The 26,680-nt window shown below is 41.2% G+C and overlaps 1 protein-coding gene across 11 annotated transcripts in view; it reads left to right on the forward strand.

The window, feature by feature from the left end:
- LOC129775285 (histone deacetylase 4) overlaps nucleotides 1–25,515 on the forward strand; it is a 138,777-nt gene extending 113,262 nt beyond the window's left edge. For 7 of the 11 annotated variants that reach the window (XM_055779876.1, XM_055780133.1, XM_055779966.1 and 4 more), the window contains 10 exons: nucleotides 4,051–4,158; nucleotides 4,317–4,484; nucleotides 4,563–4,633; nucleotides 4,689–4,825; nucleotides 9,017–9,214; nucleotides 9,408–9,628; nucleotides 9,690–10,082; nucleotides 10,556–12,088; nucleotides 17,587–17,903; nucleotides 17,978–25,515. In XM_055779876.1, the coding sequence (XP_055635851.1) occupies nucleotides 4,051–4,158; nucleotides 4,317–4,484; nucleotides 4,563–4,633; nucleotides 4,689–4,825; nucleotides 9,017–9,214; nucleotides 9,408–9,628; nucleotides 9,690–10,082; nucleotides 10,556–12,088; nucleotides 17,587–17,903; nucleotides 17,978–18,038 (3,207 nt within the window). In that variant the 3' untranslated portion in view covers nucleotides 18,039–25,515. The remainder of the gene's footprint in view (nucleotides 1–4,050; nucleotides 4,159–4,316; nucleotides 4,485–4,562; nucleotides 4,634–4,688; nucleotides 4,826–9,016; nucleotides 9,215–9,407; nucleotides 9,629–9,689; nucleotides 10,083–10,555; nucleotides 12,089–17,586; nucleotides 17,904–17,977) is intronic. The other 4 variants (XM_055780380.1, XM_055780465.1, XM_055780640.1 and 1 more) reach the window with 4 other exon arrangements.
- Nucleotides 25,516–26,680: the final 1,165 nt, after the last annotated feature.

Raw genomic sequence — 26,680 nt, forward strand, 5'->3', positions numbered from 1 at the left:
GTGGAGGATGGCATCCACGGTAACCATACAGTATTGTTCAACGGATATGATGGAAGCAGACCTGTTAATCAAGCCTATGGAAGCAATCAAGCTGTAGCAGTTACGTGAAGCCATTGGCATCAAATCGAGCAAAACTGAGGAGGAGTGTATATAGTCGACAGCATGGCATCATATCAACATAACTGTTCAACAGCAACACGTAGCAACGAAGACTTGGTATTACTTGTTTAAACCTCACCGAATACAGACGTACAACTTCCCTGTCAAAAGTTCTATAATACCACTGATCAAGAGATGTTCTTAGCAAGTTCAATAAATGACCTTCATTTCAAGTGATCAACATTTTTATTTCATTCACTTGGTTTCGAGAACTAATTCGTTCTTTTTTTTGCATCCAGATATAAAACGACTCAAGCTTTATAGCACTCACTATACTTTGCCAAGGTGATGTCGATGGAGACTATCCTGGCTATGCAGACCGCCACATTATTAGTTCACTCTATATTTCGAGAATTGTTCTTTTCGTACTCTACATTCAAAACGAATATTTTACACATTACTTTAAATGACCTTAAAAGTATCATTAAAAGTGCTATCCACCCACAATGATACAGGATCAACTTAAACGAAAGGCGAGTTTGTGTATTATATATAGTGCATATCAATATAAGAGACACTTTGCAAGGGAGCACGCATCAAAGGATTCGCGATGTTTACACTCACCGTTTCAATCATAAAAACCCCTATACGTATTAGATACAATTCTATTTTATAACGTGGTATAATATTCTCGTGCATTGGTATGAAGGCCCCAGTGGTTGTGTGGATAGCGTGTGTAACAGCCTTACAACTCAGCCGGCCTTGGTTCAATTCCTGCTTGACATCGTTTGGGACAAATATAAATCCAACCTGAAATTCAATCGGAGAAATTAAGAGATCTACTCCATCTATATAAACATTTTAACCCTTTCAAAAACAGGTGATGACATCTTTGCTACGAATGCTAGTTTGGATGTACCATGGATAGTCTGCAACACCTTCTTCCCAGGGCTTGACAATTTCGTAACTAAAAGATGAAAATGATCTTTTTACTTCTTCCTTTCTCTTCAGCCAATTTAAATTTCTATTGTGTGTATTCACTACGCAAACTGAAGCATCGATTCTTCAATTTCGTTTTCGTTTTTGCTGTCGTTTCCTTTAAATTTGGAAGTAGACGCTTCCACATGACGATTGAAACTTCCCTGAAAGTTTCATTTGATTTCATATCTCCAAAATGAATTTTCTCAGACTGTCTTTCGAAAAAAGTGGAATTAAAAGAGGCATATTAGGTCATATTGGTCTTACAACCAGCTTCGGCAACTGATTACGCCTGCTGGCATACTGCACATCGTAATTTTCTTTAGTTTTAGTGAATACAGTTCGAGCACCAACGAAATTTTCATTCGGAATAAGACATTTTCATTCGATGTAGAAACGTTTCATTTTCATTTGACGATTTGATCATCTCGCTTCATAGCGAAAAATGAAAGAAATGAACGTGAAATGAAACGAGACTGTACGAAGGTGAAGTGAAATTATCTTTATTGAGCGTGAAGAAAGAGTAGCACTATTTTCAGTCGGCATAAGTTTGCATGAGATTGAAAGGCGACAAGCTCATTATTGTGTGACGATGTGTCAATTGAAGTGAAATTGTAAAGCCCTGCTTCTGTTCGAACACTCCAAGTGCGTTCAGATCCCAGCAAGCAACCTACTCGTCTAGAGCCCATAACCGGTCTAATCAGGATCTTCTGAAGTGAAAAACCCACTTATGTTGATGCCCGCTTTCAAGAGCGATGTCCAACAGCGAGCACGAGAGTCTATCACCTTATCTCAATTCTCAGTGTGATTCGAAGAGACTCAAAAGTATCTACGAAACACTCACGTAACACATCAGATTTTTCATTTCATCCGGAAATTTGGTCTCGCACTCATGCATGATCTGCCTAAGCCGCTGTTGTACTCACGACATTTCTGCGAAAACTGTCGTATTGAAATGACTTTGTTCGTGGTAGCACGGGCTTCCATGGATCCCGCCTAATATTTGCCGAGAATATTCTGAGATGGTGGAGTCTTGGAATTAACCCATCTTGATATGGGAACTATTTGAAATTTCAGGAAAATAACGAAAATGGACAAGTCCTAAGGCTAATATTTTTTAGAGGGGATGGAATGGCAATTTTTTCATTTGAATTAGAAGCCCACCATCCTACGAGAATATTCTGAGATGGTGGATTCTCGGAATTGACCCATCTGGTCATGGGAACCATTTGAAATTTCGAGAAATTTATGAAAATGGACAAGTCCTAAGGCTAATATCTTCTGGAGGCGATGGAATGACAATTTTTTCATTTGAATTGAAGCACACCATCCTACTAGAATATTCTGAGATGGTGGGGTCTTGGAATACCACCATAGAAAAGTTTCTTGCCTCCTAAAACCTACACATGCCAAATTTGGTTCCGTTTACTTGTATAGTTTTTGAGTTATGCAGGAAATTTATGCTTCGTTTGTATGGCATCCATCCCTTAGAGAACGGGGAGGGGTCTCAAGCTATCATATTTTCGTAGGATGGTGTGCTTCTAATTCAAATGATAAAACTGTCATTCCATCGGCTACAAAAAATGTCAGTTGTAATTAGAAGTTATTGGTATCTTTTTATTGGTATCTTCACCGACATTATAAGAATACATAAGTTGAATTTGTTTAGCATCTTGGCGTACAGCCGTAATGTTTTATTTTACGGTCTGGTTTGGTTTATTAAAGGCCCAATACTTGAAGAAACCTTCCCGAACGTGTATATTCCGAAATGTACTGCGAAGATCCGTTTGCATTTACATTTCCGTATTAGCCATTGATCCAGCAAATGTAGTTATACGCAAGCCCATCGGAAGTTCGACTGCGTAAAGTTAATCCACAACTCGAGCTGAACCGCGATAGGTGGTGTGATTCATCCGGTTTTCCGCAAGTGATACAATCGCGCGCAATACTCGGAATTTTCGTTGAATAACCGGTGATTTTATTCCTGTATGTCCCCTCAGTTTTTCAGTTGTATGGTTGGTTGGTTTATTTTTGCAATATCGGAGAGCAGCCAATTTGCACGCAGATTAGTATTTATAGGGTGCCGCCTCTGCTGATGCTGCTGCTGCTGCTCTTGAGAAAATCCACAGCTTCGCGCAGATCAGAGGTTTCGTTGAAAAAACTCGGAAGACGCGCGCGTGCACTTCGATGAGTGGCGGGCAAAGATGAGACGGGTGGGTGATACCTTATAAAAATAGAAATGTAAACACAGAATTGTGGTTCACATTCTCACACGTCGATCCCGATGCATAGAGCAGCAGTACCTTCGACCCCGTTGCAGACGCTTGAGGGAGGGAAGCTGGCAGCTTTGTATGTATACAAATGAAGCCAGCTTTCAAGGGTGTCCGGCCGGAGGCAAACAATGTTTTAAAATCGCTTCCAAGGCATCATTTTATACGAAACTAAAATCAGGTTCCTTCCACTGACGGAGTTGCTTCTCAAATGCTATCCTTTTTTTCTTCATTCAAATCGAGCTAGCTTCTAAAAAACTATAAATATGTTGTTGGTTCTCTGATTCGTGGGAAAATTTTGCAGTTTTCGTTTGGCGTCATTCCCAAAATAAAAACAAAATAAAACATCCAAACGCTGCGCTGCCTGCTTCCCGCTGGGACATTACCGTTTCTTTGTTGTTGCGTACTCTTGGCACAAGAGTATGGAGTCGCTCGTTCTGAAATTGGACAACCTTTGGGTAGGTGTAGGTGTGCCAAAGCAAAAAAAAATCACTGTCAACTGAAAACTCATGAAGACATGATGACAGTTTGTTTCCGATGATGATTTCATCGCATTTCGTTTTATGAATGAACTGCAAAAACTTGCCATCACCACAGCATCATGATGCGCTATTTTCGTCCAATGAACATCACCCGTATCCACTTCAAGTTTGGTCTATCATTCTCACCTTTTTTTGTCGTTGTTATCTCCTTTCTGTTGCAGTTGCGCAAGGAGCAGGAGATGCAAAAGCAGAAGCTGTGGCATGCCTTCCAGGAGAAGAACAAAGAGCTGGAGATGCAGCATCGGCAGCAACTGGAGCACAAATTTCAGGTAGGGCCCAACACACGTACACATTCTTTCACCCCAACCCCATTGATTATGATTCCCCACAACAACACCCTCCCAAAAATAATAAAAACAAATAAACAAAAAACAGAAAAAAGTACCCAACCACATACCAATCTGTTCACAACCGACACAATCTCTAGCTTGCGGCCTATCACACTACTGGCTACGTCTTCCAGGAATTGCGTGATCAGCGGCTGGCAGAGGAGGCAGCCCAGCAGCGGGAACGCCGCGAACGGGAAGCGATGAAGCGTAAAGAGAAGCAGGACTTCAGCGCTAACGCCAGCTCCGAGGTCAAACAGAAATTACAGGTTGGTCACATTGTTTGATTATATAGCTCAGGTTTCGTGAACTCCCTAACACATATACCTAATTTCCTTCCCGTACAGACCTTCCTGATCCAGAAGAAGCAGGCAGCTGCCTCCAACGGAATGAACTCCCCCTCGTCGTATAGAAATTGGTAAGTAACGTGTGTTTTTCGGAACATCTCAAGCTCACGGATGTTTCTCTTTTAGGGGCGTAGTGAAATCCTCATCGGGTGAATCCATCCCGGCCGGAGCCGTCTCGGCTAGTTCACATCCGTACAAAATTCCGCCACCTCCACCGTCATCGATTGCCAAATATGATTCGGATTTCCCGCTGCGGAAAGCAGGTATGTTAAATTGAAGCAGTAAGGACCGCCTAGTCCCGATCCGAACTGAGGCCAACTTTCGTGTTTGTTGCCTTTCCTTATTCTCACTTGTCTGGTACACTAATTGAGTGGTCGCTTGAAGTTGAAACAAAATCTAAATCAACCTTGTTCAATAAGAGAGTTTTCGAGCTGCTGCATCTCCCGGTTCTTTGTCTTGTAGAAAGGAGTAGAATACTTTAAAGAATTAAGAATTTGTTTAGCTCATGTAGAATCATTCCTAGTTCGCGAAACTTAGAGCATGAGATCTGTTTATGAGTTACTATAGCCAAGGGCCGATGACCTGGACCCTGGGTCCGAATCTCTGTTGTTATTCTCCTTGTAGTGTATTCTCACTCGACAACAATGCTGATGGCAGACACAGCTGTTCGATACAAAGGAAGAATGGAATATAGGTATTGCACACAGTGGTGCAATTTTGTTCGGTGAATGCAATTCGTCGATTTTCATGCCGTCTAGTGGAAAATGCTGCTGTATTTTTGCACCTTATCATTTCTACATCTGTACTGGGGTGTTTCAAAAATGAGAGCGTTACATTTGGGGTACACAAGGATTCCAGCGTTAATACCTCTGTTTCGGCAGAACGAACTTTCGAAAGATAAAAGGTGTATGAGTGATGTTTGTTACTTATTGACCTGAAAATAATCTTCCATAGCTCAAAAACTGGAAAGCAAACTATTGAAATCGCAAAAATCAAACAATATGCTCGGAAGTCCATCGAATTCAGGGGTTGATACATGTCGTCGGATGACTGCGAAAGCACTATAACTATTGGCCTCGCCCTGACCAAAGTCAGTTTCTATTTTCCAATCGTGTTGAACAGACGTGCAAAATTTTCGTCTCAGAATGCATTCTCAGAATATGCGCGAAGTAAGAATAGTGCACAGCTTGCACAAATATGTAGTCGCCTCGGACCACACTGTGTCTAGCAGGAGAAGAATTTTCCCGATGCATACTGATTGCGCTATGTGCATTGGGAATTGAGACACAAATCTCGTGTATTGTTCTCGTAAGTATAAGTATGAATCATGAATCGCCCATCTTCCACCGCCATCTTCAAAACCACGCAAACCCCTGATTGTCCTTTTCAGGGCTAAACAATTTTCGACTAAAGAGTTATTTCAGTAATTTCGATGCATTTCCAAATAATATCCAAAGTAATCATAAGCGAATTCATTTTTATATTTTTCACTGCTGGAAGAGAGCTTCTGTGAATTGAGGAGCGTGTTCGGATTTATCGGTGTAATGATGTTTTGATATTTCGAATTTGAGAGGCTTCTCAATCTCTCAGACTTTCTCAGCTCATTCGCCACTGTCTTAAAAATGCCAATTTGTTAATTAAAATAAAACACCCGGTCTTGGAAATGGCTATTTGGAAAGCCTCCCTGCCGCTGACATCTGGTCGCTAGCAGGTAATAGATAAATCGTGAATGTCTTATTGGTGAGTTTTTCCGATCCCTCAATTAACTTTCGTTCAAAGCTGGACAACGGAGTTGGGACCCTGATGTTTGTAGCTGCATATCACCCATGGCCGCTGTTCTGTGCTGAAAATCTCAATCTTCTCTCGGCCACCAACCGTTGGTAGCGGCCTGTATCCTAATGCGTGGAATCCACTGCCATCAGAAGAATGTTGCCCGCGTAGATGAACACGAAGATTCCCCAAGGCAGGATCTGGAACAGGCTATTCATGACAACGAGAAAGGGATTAACGGCAAGTACAGAACCTTGAGGTACTCCTGTCTCATCGTAGAAAATTCGGGAGCTGATGTTACCAATTTTGACCTCAAAGTTTCGGCATGTGACGAGATTCTTGATAAAGTGAAGTGAAGTAGTTTACCTTCAACGCTTCATCTGCCAGAGTTTTCAGCACTAACGGGATCCATGGCCCATTGCTACCATCTTCCAAATGTTCCTTCAGCTATCATGTCTCCGAGGGTTGCGAAGTAGTTCTTGTCCTGGTGATAGTCCAATTCGTTTGTATTCCACAGGTCATTAAAGATACCGAGAAGAACAGACTGTCGACGAGCAGGAATAGCTGTTTCCGCTTCTTATAGCCGATACCGTGAGACCCTGATTACTCTCCTTTGGCGGAACATAGGTCGACGGAATGGGGTGTTGTGTGGTCTTCTTTTCCCATTCAGCGCGTTTACTCTGCGCCAAAGTCTCATAGACTACTGGTTCTCGTTGATAGACTCCAGAAAATCAGTCCAACTGTCTAGCTTCGCTTCTCGGATTAACCACCATACCCTGATGTGTTGCGCTCGATACCTGTTCACGGCAGCTTTCTTCATCCGACTGGTTTGTTCTTGGGATGGAGGTTTCGGCCGCCTTCATGATGGTTTTATTGAAAGTAACAGCGGTGGTTGGATTGTCTATAGATAGTCAGAAATCGGAGGATATTTGAAAGGTTGCCCAGTCAACTCTTTCGAAGATCCATTTGGGTCTACGAGCAGTTGAAGCTGGTTGAAGATGGTCATGGGTGATGGTCGCTGCTATGAAGATAGTCGGCTTCGGTTCGTCCAAGCCTATCCACCAAGTTGAAGCTGGCTGCTGAAATATCAATGACTGTGTTGCTGGTACCTCTACGGAAAGTACCCTTGCCATCGTTGAGGACCGAAAGCTCCAGCACCTCTCAGAGGTCAGCGATGGTGTTTCCCCTGACGGCTGGTGTTTGCTTTCCTTAGTTGCGGTGATGAGCATTGAAGTCTCCCAGGATGATTTTGCGGTTCACCAAGCCTTCTAATGCCTCTAGCAACTTCCGTCGTAGTTCCAGGATTGTGCCATACGGCAGGTATATAAATACCGTACTCGAAAAAAAATATTTGTTTATTCACAATGATGTTACATCCGTTGAAGAGATTGGATCTGATTCACACCATTGTTCCTCCATTTTTTAAGTCCTACTCCACATGGTCCAATCACCTCGCACGCTGGGCACTTCTCTTCCTTGTTCCTACCGGATTCGATGCGAACACGCAAAAGTTGGTTATTCAACCTCCTTTCCTAGGCTAAAGCCTGTATCTTGTACTTAACGCTACCCATCAAATCTCTGGGTAACATCCATACCTGTTACACTAAAGGTCACGAGAGATAAAAAAAAAGAAAACTTTCATCCACTCTTTCTTCAAATCCTGGTCGTTTTTGAAGACCTTCCCTGTTTTCCGGAGCTTACCATTCATAGCCCAGGAATTTTTCTATTGGGTGAAGTTCTGGTGATTTGGTGGATCGATTTCTCGTAATGGCACGATGCCAGATCCGGCCGAAACATAGTGTCGCCTTCGAGAAACCGGAGGAAGGACAGTAGGCGCTTCTGGAGGCATTATTCTTTATCTATTTTGCCGTTGATGTTACCGGTCATTATGTACGGCTTGCTGAATTTATCGCACCCACAGATCGTCTGCCACATCAAGTTTTCTTGGTAAATTTGTCAACCTTATTCTTCAAGAACTCCTCCGGCACATCCAGGCGAGACCTGCCAATGAAAAACTCCAGGCCGGGGATCTGCTTGGCGTCCGCTTTAAGGCTGCACCAGTAACCCTTTAGTTATATCATCAGGGCATTAAGCATTTCAAGTTATTATCACAGAGTGTCCGAAATATGATTCAGAATGGTACAACCTTTATTACGATATTATTTTACAAAACTTATAATAATGTTGAATTTGTCATGGTCGATTTTTTTCTATTGGAGTGGCGACTTTGTACAGCGAAGTTCATTTGCCTCTAGCCTTGTAATGGTCTTTTACAAGATACATCGATGGAAAGAGTCCTGGGATTGAACATATAGTCGTTCGCTTGATAAGCGGAAGCATAACCGTTGCGACTACGGGTATTCCTAATTTGTCATGAACCCTTACATCAGTTTCTAGGGGAAGAAACCTCACAATAACATGTTTTGTTTGAATTTTATTGTTTCCGCCACGCTGCTTCAATAACAATTAACAGATGAAGCCGAGTAACAAACTAAATCAACATTTGAGCATAGCTTGCTAAAATAATGCGAACACTATGCGATCGACGACCACTCCAAGACACTACCGCGCGATATGCGAGTTGTTTTTTTTTGTTCACTACCCCTACCACTACCACACTACTACTGCTACTACCAAGTAATCACTAACTTCCTCCAATCGAACGCATGCTCTTGCCACGACAGCCTCCGAGTCCAACCTGTTGAAGATTCGCCTCAAGCAGCGGGTGATCGAGAAACGCGCCATGACCGGACCGCTGGCAGCCCGCCGTCAGGAACGTCTCCAGCAGGCCGCCCAGCGGCGACTCCAAAAGCAAACAATGGCCCAACAGCAGTCAAGCCCACATTCCCAGCAGATTTCGCAAATGGCTGCCCATCCTGCAAGTATGTATATTGGTGCCTCTTTCAAAATATTTTATATTTAAAAAATCAAATAGCTGCACGCGAAAGAGTGTTTCTCCTGAGTGTTGTGTGAGTGTGCTAATGAAACTAACCATCACCGATTCATCCCCATTACGAAGGAAAAAACGCTTTCCTCCATATCCAAATGTCGATTGAACAAAATAATGACTTACAGATTGCATCATAGGCACTCCGGACTCGGGTCCCAACTCGCCCCCGGCAATTGGCAGTCGCGGATCACCCTCGAATGCTCCCATCCAGGAGGAGAACGAAGATCCTCAGTATGGACCTGGTCGGTCCAGCATCAACGATCTGTCCCTGTTCAGTTCGCCCTCGATGCCGAACATCTCGCTCGGTAGGCCACATCTGGCCGATGCACACTCCGTCAGCCATATTGTAAGACTTTTATCGCCATCGTATAATCCACGCTAACGGCTTTGATCATTTTTCTGTACAGGCTATGGTACCGCTGAGACCTCCTCATCCTCAGCCACCGCCACCTCCTCTATCTCATCATCCTCCTCCACCGCCATTCGTGAGTCATCATCCCTCCATGTTGGAGCAGCTAACGGAGCAGCAGTTGCAGGCGGCTGCTGTGGCGGCGGCAGCAGCGGCCGCCGGTGGCCTCTCGATAAACCCGACCCATCCGGGTGGAATCCACTCGGGCGTTCCCATAGTCTACGGACAGCCCATAACGGACGCGCAAGTCGCACAGGCTAGGCTGCACAAACAAGGGCATCGCCCGCTCGGGAGAACACAATCCGCACCTCTTCCCCTGGGCCATCCGATGCTGACCGGGGCTGCCAGTGGTGTTGTCAACATAGGCCAGACGCACTACGAAAATAGTGATGTATGTATTTGAGCAATTCCAAATGAATTCGACAAATGACAAAACATGAGTATTTTTGATTCGAATGAAAGTTTGTATTCCGTTTGGGTTGGAAGTAATATGAATTTTCTACAGAATTTGGGATTTTTTGACTCAAGTGTAACTTTTGAAAAGGTCGTAACATCAATACTCTACAACATTTTCTAAGACACTATTTCGATACGACTCATAGTTTTTGAGATATAAATTATCAAAAATTTCTCTTACTAAAATCGATACGACCTTTTCAAAAGTTACACTCGAGTCAAAAATTCCCAAATGCTGTGGAAAACTCATATTTCCTCCAACCCAAACGGAATACAAACCTTAGTTCGAATCAAAAATACAAGTTTTTAAAATTGGCATTTTTAGTTCGATTTCATTTGAAATGGCACATTTGCAAACATTTTCGCACAATCCAAGATGATTTATCTTACCTTATCTATCAAACACAGGCCGAGCGTCAGGCGTACGAGCAGCACATGCTGATGAAGCAGAAGATACGCCAGACGGCGCTGAACCGTGCCAACTGCGTGCGGGAACCGGAGCTCAAGGAGGAAGTCGAGTCCGGGGAGGTGATCGACCTGACGGACAAGAAGCAGCCCCCCAAAACGACGGTCATAACATCGAACAGTGTAATCAAAAGCACATCCCACACAACGCTGCTGCGCGATCCTGCGGAAAGTCTCCAGCAGCAGCAACACGTTGAATATCTGCAGGCCCAACAGCGCGAGCTTGCCCTTATGCAGCATTCGATGCAGCTCGGAATGCTAGAGGATCCGTACAACCGCTCCCTGTTACGACCTCTCGCGCGCACCTCCTCTAGTCCACTGGTTCACCTTGGAACCCCAGCGAGCAGTAACCATCCAGTTGCGCTGTCGGACACCGGCCAGGACGATATCCCTCCGCCGGTGAACCTCACAGTTCAGAATCGTAGCCGATCGATGCTGAGCTATACCACTGAAGAACTCACGAGTCAAGGACCCCTGCAACTTACCACATCTTCCTCCGCTTCCGCAATACCTCTCCGGTTGATTCAACAGAGTGAGAAAATAACAACCGGGCTAGCATTTGACAGTCTAATGCTGAAGCACTCCTGTGGCTGTGGGGATAATGCCACCCATCCGGAGCACAGCGGTCGTCTGCAGAGCGTGTGGGCCCGTTTGGTGGAAACTGGTCTGGCCTCCCGCTGTGACAAACTACGCTCTCGGAAGGCAACACAGGAAGAGCTGCAAACCGTCCACACCGAAGCCCATTCCCTCGTATTTGGTACGAATCAAATCAACCGGCAGAAGGTGGACACCAGCAGGGTGAGCTTTGTCCGGCTAGCGTGTGGTGGCGTTGGTGTCGATCTGGATACTACCTGGAACGAACACCACACGGCGGCTGCCGCCCGAATGGCCGCCGGTTGTGTGATCGATTTGGCTTACAAAACAGCCAAAGGGGAAGTTCGGAATGGGTTCGCTGTGGTGCGTCCTCCTGGCCACCATGCGGAACCAAACGCCGCCATGGGATTCTGTTTCTTCAACTCGATAGCCATAGCGGCGAAAATGCTGCATCAGCGCCTCCCGTCGGAAGTTCGGCGAATTCTCATCGTCGATTGGGATGTGCACCACGGCAACGGAACACAGCAGGTATTCTACGACGATCCGAACGTGCTGTATCTTTCGATACATCGACACGACGATGGAAATTTCTTCCCCGGCACCGGGGGTCCTACGGAGTGTGGCACCGGTGCGGGACTTGGCTTTAACGTTAACATCGCCTGGTCCGGAGGGCTGGATCCACCACTCGGCGATGCCGAGTATCTGGCTGCCTTCCGGACGGTGGTAATGCCAATCGCACGAGATTTTCAGCCGGATATTATACTGGTGTCGGCTGGATTCGATGCCGCGTTTGGTCATCCGGCTCCCCTCGGTGGTTATCTAGTCTCGCCTGCATGCTTTGGTTATCTGACACGGGAGCTGATGAAGCTGGCCGGAGGAAAGGTAAGCAGCTGTTGTTGGATGATTTTAGTTTTTATAATTATTGCATCTAGTTTCAAATTTGATAATATCAGACTTTGTATCATCATTCGAAAAGTGATATTTGGAAGAAGCAATACATATTGTTGCATTTCCAAGTTGATTTTACAACATTGACCACATTGTCGTGTTGTTGTCGTGTTTCAAAATCACAGAAGTCTCATTTTCCGATAGTTTGTTTGGGTTGGTCTGTTGGCTAAAACCGACCGCATGTATACTTAGTCTGTTGCTAAAACAGATCAAACTAAAACGGTATAATGTGCCCATATATACATTCCTCTTCGTACTGATTAGCCCATATCGTACCAAGCAATTAAAAAAATTGTTTGACAATTTTTTTCTAATTTTTTTTCAGTAATTTTGATCAGTGACGTTAAAAAATCCAACGTCCAAGATTTTTTTACAATCATCACCTTTCCGGGAAATGACGAAAAACAGAAAAATCTAGAAATCTAAAATTAGCCTAAACCTGCATTTTTCTTTCCAATCGAATGGTTTTTGTCCTACATCACAATGTGTGTATTTTCATCAAAGTAATTGTGTAGAAAAGTTCACATATTTCCGAAAAGTTTATTTATAGTTTACTGTAGAAAAGTTTACATAGCGGTTGCGGTTGTAAGCGGTTGCAAACTATTTCTCTATCTATTGAAGGACACACTTTTTCCAACTGTCCTCTGAAGATTCAGTTTTTATAACGCAATTGTGCTTATTGTGCGCTACACATACAATGTTCCGTCACCGTTCCGTCAACTTTTCTCTTGGACTTGTTTTACCGACGGCGAGCTTGCTTCTCTCAGATTGTGAAACGCCTCATCGAACAATGAATGTCTCCGCGGTGTTTTTTTCCACCTCCTACAATGGTTAAAAGATGTGAGGCAACCCTGTGCTTCACGGCCCCCACTCGCAGCGCCTGAATCGCCTCTTGGAAGTGCGACAAATTGTTTCACCTAAAATGTGCCGGTATTTCGGACAATCCGCTAGTGATAAGGAATCTTGTTCAGTGGTGAATTTGATAGGCTAACGCCTGTCATCAATTATTCGACCTATTTTGGCTCCAAATGGATGTAACCGGTTCGCTGTGCCGAGCCTAGGATACAAATCTGTCGCGTTCCAGCTGCTGTAGACTCACTGCTCAGGAGAATATCCTAGGAGATGCGTGAAACTTTGAATATATAATCAACGACAGTTCGAATTCAGCAAGGTTTGCAACTCGTTCTTCACCGATGCTGGCCATCCTGCTGATGTCAACATGAATAAAAGGAACCGAACTAGTAGTGTTTCATCTTCACACTTGGATAAGGAAGCGAATTAGGATTGGTACTTCAGTGGATACGTCTGATCTGGTCAACTCGATAGCATTTTTTCCAGGTAATACTGTAATAAGTAATAACGAGGATAGTCGCCGAGGTCACGCGATCCGAGTCGGGCGCAACCTAGTGTTGGGAACGTACCGCCACTTGAAATACAGTCGATCGCAAAATTTAGTGTACAAATGCTACTTGACGATACTTTCCGTTTATTTGATATAATCTATTTTGAATACATTGATTCTTTTGATGCATATTAATTACTCACACATTTAACTAGCTGTACGTGCAATGAAATTCCGCGAAAAGTTTTCTGCTAATTGTTTATTCTTAGAAATTGAAAACAATCTCTATTCTAGACATCGCAAAATTGAGTGTACACCTTAAATTTCTCCGAACAAATTAGCCCTGTAAGTAAGATCTTTGCGAATTAGCGTACTTTTTTTCGTCAGTGATTGATGTCAACACTTAACCACTGCTTGGGCAGGGATGGTTTTTGTTTTTTATTGAAGTTTGAAAAAGTTTATATCAAAATGGCAAGTTAGAGGAAAGAAATAGATATTGTTACACGTACAATGATAATAAATATGAATTGTCGTGAAAAGACATTGCAGGAAATAGCCGATATAGTCGGAAGAACCCACTATGCAGCAAAGAAAATTATACACAAGTGGAAAAACGAAGGAACCATGGAAAACCTCCCGAGAAGAAGACACAAACGTATCTTGTCTTCTGATGATGAACGAGTAATTGTGCGAACATTTCGAAAGAACCCTGAAACAAACATTCCTAAATTGACCATCGAAGTAGCCGGTACCATTGGAAGACCTGTCAGCACAGATACTGTCCGGAGAGCAGCATACAGGAACAATATGAAAGATCGCGTTGGCCGTGAAAAGTATGTCATCTCAAAGGAGAATATGAAAAAACGACTATAGTTTGCTAAGGCATATGTTAATAGAACTAGCGAGTTCTGGAACAAGGTCCTTTATACGGATGAGATGAAAACCAATCTCTTTGAATCGGATGGAGGACATATGTTGTGGAGGAAATCCAGATTGATGCTCCAAATTCAGTATTAGGTGCCCACAGTAAAACTCGGCGGCAGCAGTCAGATGATGTATGGTTCGATGGCGGCTTCTGGAACTGGAACCATGAGGTTTATCGATTGGGCAATGGACAAGATGGCTTCATTGAACATCCTAAAGCGTAACCTTCAGTGTCTCGTGCAGAAATTGGGTCTTTTTCGTGATTACTACTTCCAACAGGATAATGACCCGAAGCAAACTGATCTCATCGTGTGGGAGTGCCTGCTCTATAATGTCTCAATCAAGTCAAAACACCTCCACAATCACTGGATTTCATCACTATTGAGCATCTATGATAGGGAATCAAGAAATGAAGATTAAAAACCCAAGGAACGAAGCAGAACTCGAAACGACGATTTAGGAGATTTGGGAGAGCATTCCATTTACAGTGATCAAAATTCTCGCCTCGGCGCTTGTAGACAGTGCTGGATGCCAAAGGAGGCCATGCCAAATCCTAGGAGATTGATTTTTGTTATCTGTTAACATTTCTGGACTGATTTCAGTTTTCTTTTCAATAAAAACTTGAACTGTACACCCGTTTTTGCTACGTTTGAAATGTGTTTTTTTTGTTTTAAACATGAAGTAGAAATGTTAATATTTTAATATTTTTCTATCCCTACATGAGAGTGAAAAGGATAAATTTTACGATGAATATGAGTCGCTTTTAATTATTTACTTTCTAACCTCGAAAAACTCGAAAGTACCAACACGGGGTGTATACTTAATTTTGCGATAGACTGTATATTTTCACGTGAATAAATCCATCCTATAGATCAGGGGTTTTGAAATGGTGCTCCGCGGGAAATTTGTGCTCCGCAAAGTTATAGCAAATGCGCCCACCCACCTTGAAAAAAAAAAAACATTCTTTAATTTAATTTCACTGGGCATATAGTCATTTATCTTGTTTACTCTGGGTCAGATGTCGTGTAACTGCGACACGCAACCGAAATAGAGTTGTTCTAGTTGAGTTGGGTCAATGTAAACAGGATTTCTCGCGTAACTTTTGAAAAGGTCCAATGTAACATTTTCGTTAACTCGAGAAAAACGAAGTTGAAGACCCATACATTATCCCACGAATTGTCTTAAAAGCTTTCGATCTTTATCGCTACTTTCACCACTAGCAGTCAAGAATAACTCTGAAAAACCAATCGTAACTGTTGTTCCGTGATTTGAGATTAAAGTTGAAGACTAGGAGCGAAAAATGTTACATTGGACCTTTTGACTGCCCGCATTTGCACATTGGACATATTACGTTGCACGATAAGAATTTGAAACTAATTACTAGAGGTGGGCAAAACGGTTCACTTTAATGAACCGTTCAGTGACCAACCGTTCACTTAAGTGAACTAGTTCTTTTAAGCAGTTCACTCACTCTTTTGTACAGTGGTGGGATATGTCCGATATTTGTTAGAAATAACTTAGCACAATAGAAAATCAAACTTTGATTTTGAAATTTTAATTTTGTTTGAGTCGTTATTCATTATTTTCGGCATAAACTAGCATTGTACTGCTTTGCTTACCATGTATTGTCATAAATGCTATAGCAAAACTGTACCCAAACCGCGAACGTCCATCTTAAAATTATCGAGCACAATATGATATAATATAAAACATATTTCATATTAGCGACGCGAATTTTACTGTTTAACAAGGCTGTTTAAATCTAAAGGCAGATTATTATTGTTATCACTCGTCGAATTGTACTAAAATCGGTAACAACACATGTAAGAAACAAAAACTCAAAACGACCGAAGTACGACTTCGTATTGTTTTGACTGCTTTGTTACATCGGACGTTTCGGGCGTCGGAGAAAAGAGGCGTCCGAAGTAACAGCCGGGCGCATAAAATCCGAATCTGTACATTGGATATTTTTTGTATCGGCGATAAAAAGATGAAGAAGATAGATACGTGAACGATTGTTTTTGTAATACATTCAATGATTGAAAACTAATAGCGTGTATCCATTAACTCAATTTGTTTACATTTGTTACATAGGACCTTTTCAAAAGTTACGCGAGATTTGTTTTATTGATAAAAAATTACAGGTGCTCCATCAAATAATTTTCCTATAAAAAGTGCTCTGCCATAAAAACAAAAGCCTGTAAACCCCTGCTGTACTGAATTTTCTTATATTGGATTGTATCGAGTTCGAGATGAACTCACATTTGTGAGTAATATGAATTTATTTCACCAATCTCGTACAACTTGTTTTCGTTGTAAGGATTTGGCACCTGAAAAATTCGCTCGTTTTAAAACAAGCTTAAATCCATCCTATAACTGGCTATAAATTACCCTAATGGAAACGCGCCCTAACATATCGTGTCCAATGTAGAGAAAAACTTGACTTTATAACACTGCAATAAACATGTGTTTTTTATACTAATAAATCCGATCTCATACTATCATATCTGGTAGTACTTCCACTAGTATTTCGGGTAATAGCTTCATCAATTTTAACTACACACACGAAGTATTCGTATTTTCGCCCGTTGGAAAACTGCGAGAAAATTTATCCGAGTGTAGAAATAAAAACACCTCAATCTTTTTATTAACTTTTTTATTGGATTATCCACAGAGCGTAATCTTTTCACGACCTTCGTGTCCGAACTCTCACTCGCTTGTTCCTTCTTTCTTCGCTTCAGGTGTCTATACCTTTTCTCACCACTCTTGCAGTGAGGCCAAATCCTACACCGAGATCCCAAATAGAGTAAAGGCGGGTTTACATTAGGGAGATCTATAGCTATAGATGGATTTATTCACGTGAATATAGGTGTAAACGGGTGAGAATAAATATGATACACTTATTCGAGGTATATATAACTTGAATAAATTCAGCATATGTAAACGCTTGTGAATTTCTCACTGGTGAGAAATCACTAAAGTTGGATGCAGTTCTACTTCAGGTGAATAAATTCACCGAAAATATGAATATATTCATTATAGAAATTCACGCTAGTGTAAACAGTTGATGCGATTTCTATAAATCTCATCATATTTCTTCACATGAATATATCACTAGTCTAAACCCACCCTAAGACCTCAACGAAAACCTATTGCCTATTTGCAGGTGGTACTGGCCCTGGAAGGTGGCTACAATCTGCCTGCAATCTGCGATTCCGCCCAGGAGTGCATCCGGGCCCTACTGGGAGATGAACTGTCGCCCATTGCGACGACGGAACTTTCCCGGCCGCCGTGTCATTCGGCGATAGAAACGCTGCAGAAAACCATCGCCATTCAGATGACGCACTGGCCCTGTGTGAAGCGGCTGGCCCACACGGTAAGCTTCTCGGCGATGCAAGCGGTCAGCGGTGCGGGTGGAGCCGATCGGGAAGAATCGGACACGGTCACGGCGATGGCAGGACTATCGATGCAACCACCCTCTCGGTAAGTTTCGGTCAATCTTCGTAGTGAACAGCGCACAGTGCTCAATTGTCATTTTATTTCTCACACATTCACAGAACCTCGGACATCTCCCGGGAGGACTCTGAAGAACCGATGGATCAGGACGAGGCCAAGTAAAGCTATAGCTGCACACGTGCAGCGTGGTTGAGGAAACATGTCGGTTTGTCAATGGTGCCAACAGTCGCTTGCCGGCGGCACAAGAGCATCAGATCTTCTGACGCAGACAGAAGTACCGGGATAACGTAACGAGGGAGCGGGAGTAGAGCACATACTTTTTCGTGTTTTTATTGTCCGGGGGTTTGATCGTCCCCGGATTCACTTTGGAACTTGGCGAACGAAAGCACATATCGGGCGCGCACAATCTTGCACGGCAATGCAGCGCGAGCGCGCAGGGATGTGGACACGAAGGCGTCGCCCGAGCGAATGATTTTTTGGCAGCACCAGGCACAGGAAACGCCGACTGGGAGGACGGACGGAAGGAGCATTGGATTTAGCGCAAGTAAAACAAACAGTAAAAAAATGTTACCTCGATGTGAAACAAGAACAAAACAAAACTTTATTTAGTAGATGTTGGTGGTTGCAAGCCATTTGAACGCCCTGATGGGTGTTATTTTGTGAAGAGCTTGCGAGCGGAGCTTAGGAAGATAAAATTAACATATAGAGAACTCAGATGCGTGTTATTTTTGAAACTCTAGGCGAGAGCAGCGCGCGGAATATTTTCGGGTCAATTTTAGTAGGATATCAAAACGAAGATCGGTTTGTGGATTAGGAGGAAATCAGCAATTGAAATCAGGGAAATTTTTGTGGTCAATTCCGGAAAGGTTTCGCAAACGTGTTCGCATTTTCCGGAAGACAAAACCGTCGTACAATTTTTTGGTAGCCGAGAAGGAAGAGATCCAGGTGTCTATGAGTGTGTGTTTTCTGCTTCCACGAGATTTTTGAAAGTCGGCGATGGTTTGAAGGTGGCCGAAAGTGATCTCAGGCGAAGAAAAAAGAAAATCGTTTCGCGATATTATCAACTATTCAGAGTTCAGAGTGAAAATGGTTTCTTCTTCTATTAATCGCGATTATTGTGACAATTAGTCCATATTTTGATTTTACATTTTTCGATACAAAACTACTCGTTTATAATTGCAGATATTCGATTATTTCAATTAATCGAACGATTAACCGACGGCTCTAGTTGCATCTGCTACGAGATCTTTCATCTGTTTTCATCCAGAGTTTTTGTGTTTTACCACTATATTCCAAGTTTTTTTTTGACGTGGGACTACGTCTAACCGGAATATATGGGGGGTAAAATGAAAACCTAAACATAGAACATGCAGGAAAAAATGAAAGATTTCTAATGCTTATAACTCGGACATTTCTTGCTGGATCAGAAAGATGATTGTATCAATTTATAGGGAAAATTTCTACGCATCTATCGTAGCTAATAAAATGTTATTTTTCATTAGATAAACAATTGAATAACTGTAAAATGTTAAGCTTTATTTAAACGCCCTAACTGCCTCGTTTTGATTGGCCCGATTTACGGTTTCCCCAACACAGCCATCATAACCAAGCAACCTTGGGTAAATCAGCATTGCAAATACATGAAAGTAGAGGAATTTTTGTTCTCACCAAAATGTGTTCCCTAACACAGACTTCAAAACTAAGCAGTGTTGGAGAAATCGGCCTTGCAAATACATGAAAGTAGGGGGAGCTTTTGTTTCTACCGAAATGTGTTCCCTAAAAGTGATTTCAAAACCAAGGTGCCTGGAGGAAATCGGCATTGCATTCATGCAAGTTGATGGCATTTTTGTTCCGACTGAAATGTGTTTCCCTAACACAGACTTCAAACCCATGGAGTGTGGGGAAATTGACATTCCAAAAACAAGTAAGTCGAGGACAGCATTTATGTTCCGACTGAAATTTGTTCCCCTAACACTGACTTTAGAACCAAGGTGTCTGGGAAAATTAGCATTGCAAATTCACGCAGGTCGGGAGTATTTTTGTTCCGACTGAAATGTGTTCCCCAAATCCAGACTTCAAAACCAAGGGGAAATCGGCTTTGCAAAAAAAAATGCAAAGTGCGGGTACTTTTGTATTCGCTTGCTTGTGTGCAGATCAGAATTTGTTTTCCTAACACGGTCTTCTAAACATAGACACCTGGGAAAATCGTGCAGATACTAGAGGCGAATGAACTTTCAAGTTTGAAACCTCTATAGTATAAAAAGTAGAAGTTGAAGTTGTTGATTCATGCAAGCCGGGAGTACTTCTACATCCGCATATTTTTTTTTTGCACTCCGAAAAGTACTTTCCTAACACGGATTACAAAAGTGGGTACGAACACAACGCTTTGGCTCGGTTATTCAATATTACATTGAAGGATATGCCTTCATATCTTCTGCTCACTGAATTTCTACACATACCATTTGATGATTAGGCAAAATGTTGATAAATGTTGTTTCATCCAATCAAAAATTTAATCAATACAAACCAATGATTGCTAGGCTAATGTAGTTCCACGTCAACCTTGCGGTTATATCATAGATATAGCCCGCCCATTTTCATTCTAACAATCCAATTTGCGAACTACCGTAACCTGAAATATTGCTAACTATTTATTAGCGTTTCATTTTGAAAGCGACAATTTTTGGTTTTTCATGAAGCCATCCTTTTTTGCATCCGTTAGTTTGAGTTCGTTCACTCTTTTCTGTGAACTAGTTCTTTTGAACAGTTCTAGAGCAACATGTCAAAAGCATCTAACTGATTTGATCGATTCTCATCATCTACGTTCTTTTTCATTAATAACTCAGCGGTAAAAGCATTTCCTGATATGTTCGACAATCAGGAATGTAAAAGGGAACCTCGTTTATCAAACTATGTGGAAAAACTGTCTCAAAATTTGTCTGCAGGGCCATAGTTACCGAAGGAGAAAGTCAGTAAAGAGAATCGTTCATAATCGATAGACCCTTTTGATATGTTGCTCTAGAATTCATGAACGGTTTGTCCATCTCTACACTGAGAAAAATAATTAGTGAATATAACGATTTTTTTATAAATGCTTTTTCATTTTATATCGTACTAATCATTGGTATATCCTACGAGGGGAAATTGTCAAACATATACGAGGGCAGTCCGATAAGTACTTAGTCTATAAAAAACAAAGATTTTGGAAAAATGGCGATTTGTTTCTCAACATAGTCTCCTTTTAGCTCGATACACTTGATCCAGCGATGCTCCAACTTCTTTAATCCATCTGAAGAATACGTTTTCTCGAGGTCTGCAAAGTAGGCCTCCGTGGCGGTGATGACCTCCTCATTCGACTCAAATTTCTGCCCGGCGAGTGAAACAAAAAAAAAGTCGTACGGGGCCAAATCTGGAGAATACGGTGGATGGGGCAGCAGTTTGTAGTGCAATTCGACCAATTTGGCCGTGGTGACGACAGAATTTAAATTTTCCATTTTTCTAAAATCCGCGACACGCCCGCTTCCACACACGGTCAAAACAAAACTACGAGTCCGATTCGGTTGAAATTTTGACAGTAGCCGTTTACGAGAATGTACTACACGATAAGTGATCTCTTCGGCGATACTGACACCATCGGGCGACAAGGCTAAGTACTTATCGGACCGCCCTCGTATGTCAAGCAGAACAATAATTCGTGAGCCCAATATCGGCTACATTTTCCCGGCGAAAAAGCGCGAATTAGAATTATATCAAAACTCTTACCTCCGTATCGCCTTATTGCAACAATTAAAATGGTTAATGAGCTCTTTTCTTACCACAGTCTTCAGATATGACACCATTCAAGTTTACTTATGTTGTCGAGTACTATATACCAACCCCTGGTAGGGATGTGCATTGTATCTGACCTGTGGCGTCGACTGGGGGGTGCGGAGGAGGCGGACCGCCCCGGGTGCACGATTTTAGGGGTGCAGAATGAACCGAATTTCTATGAAGAAATTGGAAAAATACTATTTCTGACGGAGGTAGGGGGCGCAAATCGACTCTTCCGCCCCGGGTGCGACACAGACGTTTTGGGTAGTTTTCTATCAAGGATATTTGTGGCCACAGGTCAAACTTCAACGAAGAGCTGTTTACAGATAGAATCGCCAAACAGTAGGGAACCCTACGGGAGTACCTTCGCCGACTGTATGTCTTTTTCCCTGGTGCAGAAACACACAACATAAACGAAACACATTTTTAAATGATCATCGTAGAAAATTAGAAGAACCGAAAAGAACACACAGAGATTTTATATAGCTAAATTATGGATGTTTCATAGCTAAATATTTCCGTTTTTTGTTCATCGTTCATTGTTGACTGTTGACAAGAACTACTAACTAACCTCGAGTAGTAGAGCGACACGGGAGCAGCATGAAAATTTTCGCTGCACTCTGGATGTGAAAAATAAACGAAAAAAAGCCAGGAAAAAATCCTCACAATTACAAAACAAAACTGTTAATATTTTATACAGAGAAACAGAGTAGGTGATGACGAAGATGACGCGCCGGAATACACGGAATCACAGAAACACTTAAGGACTAGGGAATTTCTTGATGCGATGAACAGCAGGGGTAACGCAGCTGCGTTTGAACAATGGTAATTACAAAGTAATTTTTATAACAAAGAAAAAAACACGGTTAAAATCGGTACGGATTTTTTGAAGATACAGAGAAACATGATTTCTTTATACATATACATATATTTATACTAGCGAATAAGGGTTTCTTTTCCTGCAAAAACTAACAAGAGAGAGTTACCTGGCCGATAAATCACTACACAGTCCTTCCAATACCGGAGGTTGGGATAATGCATTATAATTGTTGTCGTGCTGAGCTACGAACGCGTGCACACTAATACACATATATTTGCCGGAGAAATTTTTGCTCAACCAAAAAAAAACAAATGCTTTGCCCCGCGCCACTTTCGTCAAACAACATTGTAACGCCCTAAACGAAAGATATATAGACATTTAATAGAAACAAAAAAAACACACACACGTTAAAGTTATGACTGCTGCCATCAAACAATAATGAATTACAAAGAAAAAACAAACAAACAAAACTAATCCTTACCTTTTTGAAATGTTAAACGATGGGACGAAATGTGTTTTTAGCTGCGGCGAAAAACGGAAGAAACCATTAGATAAACGAAGCGCCATAGTAATTGTGCAGAACTAACCTTAAAGCAAAAACAAACAAAAAATCGAGCAGAGAAGAATATTTTTGGCCTTTTGTTGGTGGCTATTGAAGTTTAAAAGAAAAAAATAGAAGCGAACCGCGCGCAGTACACATTTTTAACAGTATATCTCTAATAAGTGTTGAGTGACCTTAATGTATACCAACGAAGAAGATATAACAATTTAGAAAAAAAAAAACAAAAATAATTACACAAGATTACAAAACAAGGATAAATCTTTGAGGAAAAAAGCTTTCAGGCCCGAAGGAAAGCCACAGTAGAACAGTTGATCGTGGGATACTATTAAAAATAAATGACTAGTATAAATAGCTAAACTCTTACACTCAAAACAACGCTCCAAGAGAAAAACGAAAAGGAGTCCCGGGATACGTTATTTATTTATGTCAAAATGTGGTGCAATCGAAACCCAAACAAACCGAACCCAGTTTTTTGACAGATTGTGGTAATTCGTACTGAATTGTTTTGTGTACAAGGAACACACAAGCGCACACAGTGCATTGGATGTTCTATTCGAACCCTTTTACCTAACTTTTTGTTCCGTTTTCCTCCTTATCAGCGAACAAAAAGCGAGAACTGATACCCCGATAGTTTGTAGCGATTAACTAACTTTGTCAAAGTGCTGGACACTTTTTGTTTGTTTTATATCTTAGAATAACATACACTCAGAAACACACACACAAAGATACATACAGACACTCACAGCGAAAGCGATTTGTGCTAGGAAAACGAAGAAAAAAAAAACAAGCTCCAAGCCTTGGAATGTGATATTGTTTCTCAAACTAGCAAATTGTGCATTTTCCTTCCTTACTTCGTCTGATCATTTTTTTTTTGCAAATTTTTGCGTCGTTCTTCAGACATTGAATCGAAACTCTCTCAACCACACACACACTTAAACACACAAGAGCACACTCATACTAGCAAATAAAAAAAATTGGAAACAAAAAATCAAGCGATGTGTTAGGAAGAGAACCATTTGCGCAAACGAATGAATACGCTTTTGTTGTAAAATGCAGAAAAGAAAACTCCGCCTCAACAAAGCCCACAAAGAAAAAGTACGAATAAGTGAAAACAAAATAAAACTTGAAAGGAGAATTCAAACTGAAGCTGCTGAGTCGATAATGGAGAAAAAAACAAACATTCCTCTTTTAAAGAAAGTTAATTTATATTTAATGAATGGCGAGAGCAAGCAAACTAAGTTTAGGCAATGGTACGAATAAGGGGAAGCATATCCAAGCGAATATTTCTTGTAATTATCAGTTTCTTTCTGTTCGTTTATACATCTATCTATGATTAGTGTAGCCTTAGATTGTAAATAGTCCGCACGTGGCGATAAGTTATGTTTCCCCCCTCATCCTCCTCATCTACATCAGCTTTTTGTTATCGCAACGAATCCGCTTTCATCGTGCAACACGACTGAAAGTGGACGAGAATAAGTACTGTTTAATTTTATACAACTGTTGCTGTTTATATTTTTTTTTTTCAAAATAAAATTACTCGCATTGAAATGAAGTGGGGAAAACTGGTCAAACAGACAAGAATAGCTAGCCGAATTTTGAATGCGATCGATGGCTAAGAGGGTTGTTTACTCCTCTTTCCGAGAAAAAAAAACCAGAGGTATATTTAATCTTAAGAGAAACAAAGACAGTGACACATGAAACATAGATGAAAGAAGAGTAAAACATATGCATAACTAGTTAGCATTAAGACTAGGGCAGAGATAAGGCGGAGAGCTGTAAAACAAAGTTTTGAGCTATTTCAGAAAAAAGAGAGAAAGGTAACAAACTAATCAACGATTCATTTCAAAAATGAAACACATACAACAAGAGTTATATATAATAAAACGCGAGAGAGAGGATATATATTTTAATGCAAAAAAAATCAGCTGTTCCATAGGAAGCAGAAGAATAAACAAAAAAACAAACTAGGAAACCAAACGAAAATAAAAAGTCTTCTCCATCTAACTGTCACGCAAAATTCGTATAACGATTATTTCCATTGCTGTTTTTCTGTTCTGTTTGCCAAAAAAATGCATACACGCATCCGTTCATGAGAGACAGACACACGTTCAATCTTAAAACAATCTTGAGAACGATCAAAGCGAGAAACAAAGATTTAATGATAACACAAGACTTAGTCTACACTTTGAATTTGATTCATCTACGTTTCAGTGCGAAACAAACCAAAAAAGAAATGAACAAAAATCATTATGCCGAACAGGAATCGAACGCAGATAATAGAAAGGATAAAATCTGTTCGTTGGAAATCATTTGTGAAAAATTCCAGAGAAAAAAAACGAAAACGTTGTGAAGAGGGTAGGAGAGAAACTTAGAAAACAAAATGAAGGGTAAACAAATTGATCGTTTTGTGTTACACGGAAAATTGATAAATATAAAGTAAAAAATAAGCTGTGAGACTGCTGAAGGCGATAGATAGAAACGAAAAGAAAGCCATACACACATAAATGATGGTTGATATAAGCTGAGCATCCCATATTTAGTTTGTTGTATACTCTTAATATGGATAAGAGATGAGCATCATATTGTCAAAAAAGCATCGAATATAACTATGAGTTGCTTGAAATATATATATATATATATATATATATATATATATATATATATATATATATATATATATATATATATATATATATATATATATATATATATATATATATATATATATATATATATATTTTTTTTTTTTTTTTTTTGTCTGTCTGTCTGATTCTTATAGATTTGGAGCCGGGAAAGGTTTTCGTGATAGTTTGAGACCCCTCCCCCCTCTCTAAGGGGGGGCTGCCATACAAATGAAACACAAATTTCTGCATTACTCGAGAATTAATCAAGCAAATGAAACGAAATTTGGCATGTACAGGTTTTAGGGTGCAATAAATGTTTCTATGGTGGTTAGACACTTCACCACCCTCTCTAAGGGGAGACTGCCATATAAATCAAACACAAATTTCTACATTACTCGAGAATTAATCAAGCAAATGCAACCAAATTCGGCATCAGGAGGTTTTAGGGTGCTCCCGTGGCCGAGTGGTTAGCGTCATAACTAAAATGCCGGGTGTTCGGGTTCGATTCCCGTTCTGGTCGGGGGAATTTTTCGTCAAAGAAATTTCCTCCGACTTGCACTGTGATCACGCGTATTCTAGAGCTTGCCACACAGAATGCATTCAAGGCGTGTTATTTGGCATAGAAACCTCAACTAAGTACTATTAAAAATGACGCAAGTAATACTACGTTGAGACGGAGAAGTTCCTCTAGGAACGTTAGTGCCATTGAAGAAGAAGAAGGTTTTAGGGTGCAATAAATGTTTCTATGGTGGTTATACACTCTTCCCCCCTCTCTAAAGGGGAGCTGCCATACAAATGAAACACAAATTTCTACATTTCTGGAGAATTTTTCAAGCAAATGCAACCAAATTAGGCATCTGGAGGTTTTAGGGTGCAATCAATGTTTCTATGGTGGTTAGACACTTCTTATGTCTGAAAATAATCTGATATTATAATGATGAGTTTTGGCAGAAGTACTAGGATTTTTCTAGTAAAAGGTAAATTCAAC

The sequence above is a fragment of the Toxorhynchites rutilus genome, chromosome 1 (genome assembly GCF_029784135.1).
Source record: "Toxorhynchites rutilus septentrionalis strain SRP chromosome 1, ASM2978413v1, whole genome shotgun sequence".
NCBI lineage: Eukaryota > Metazoa > Arthropoda > Insecta > Diptera > Culicidae > Toxorhynchites > Toxorhynchites rutilus.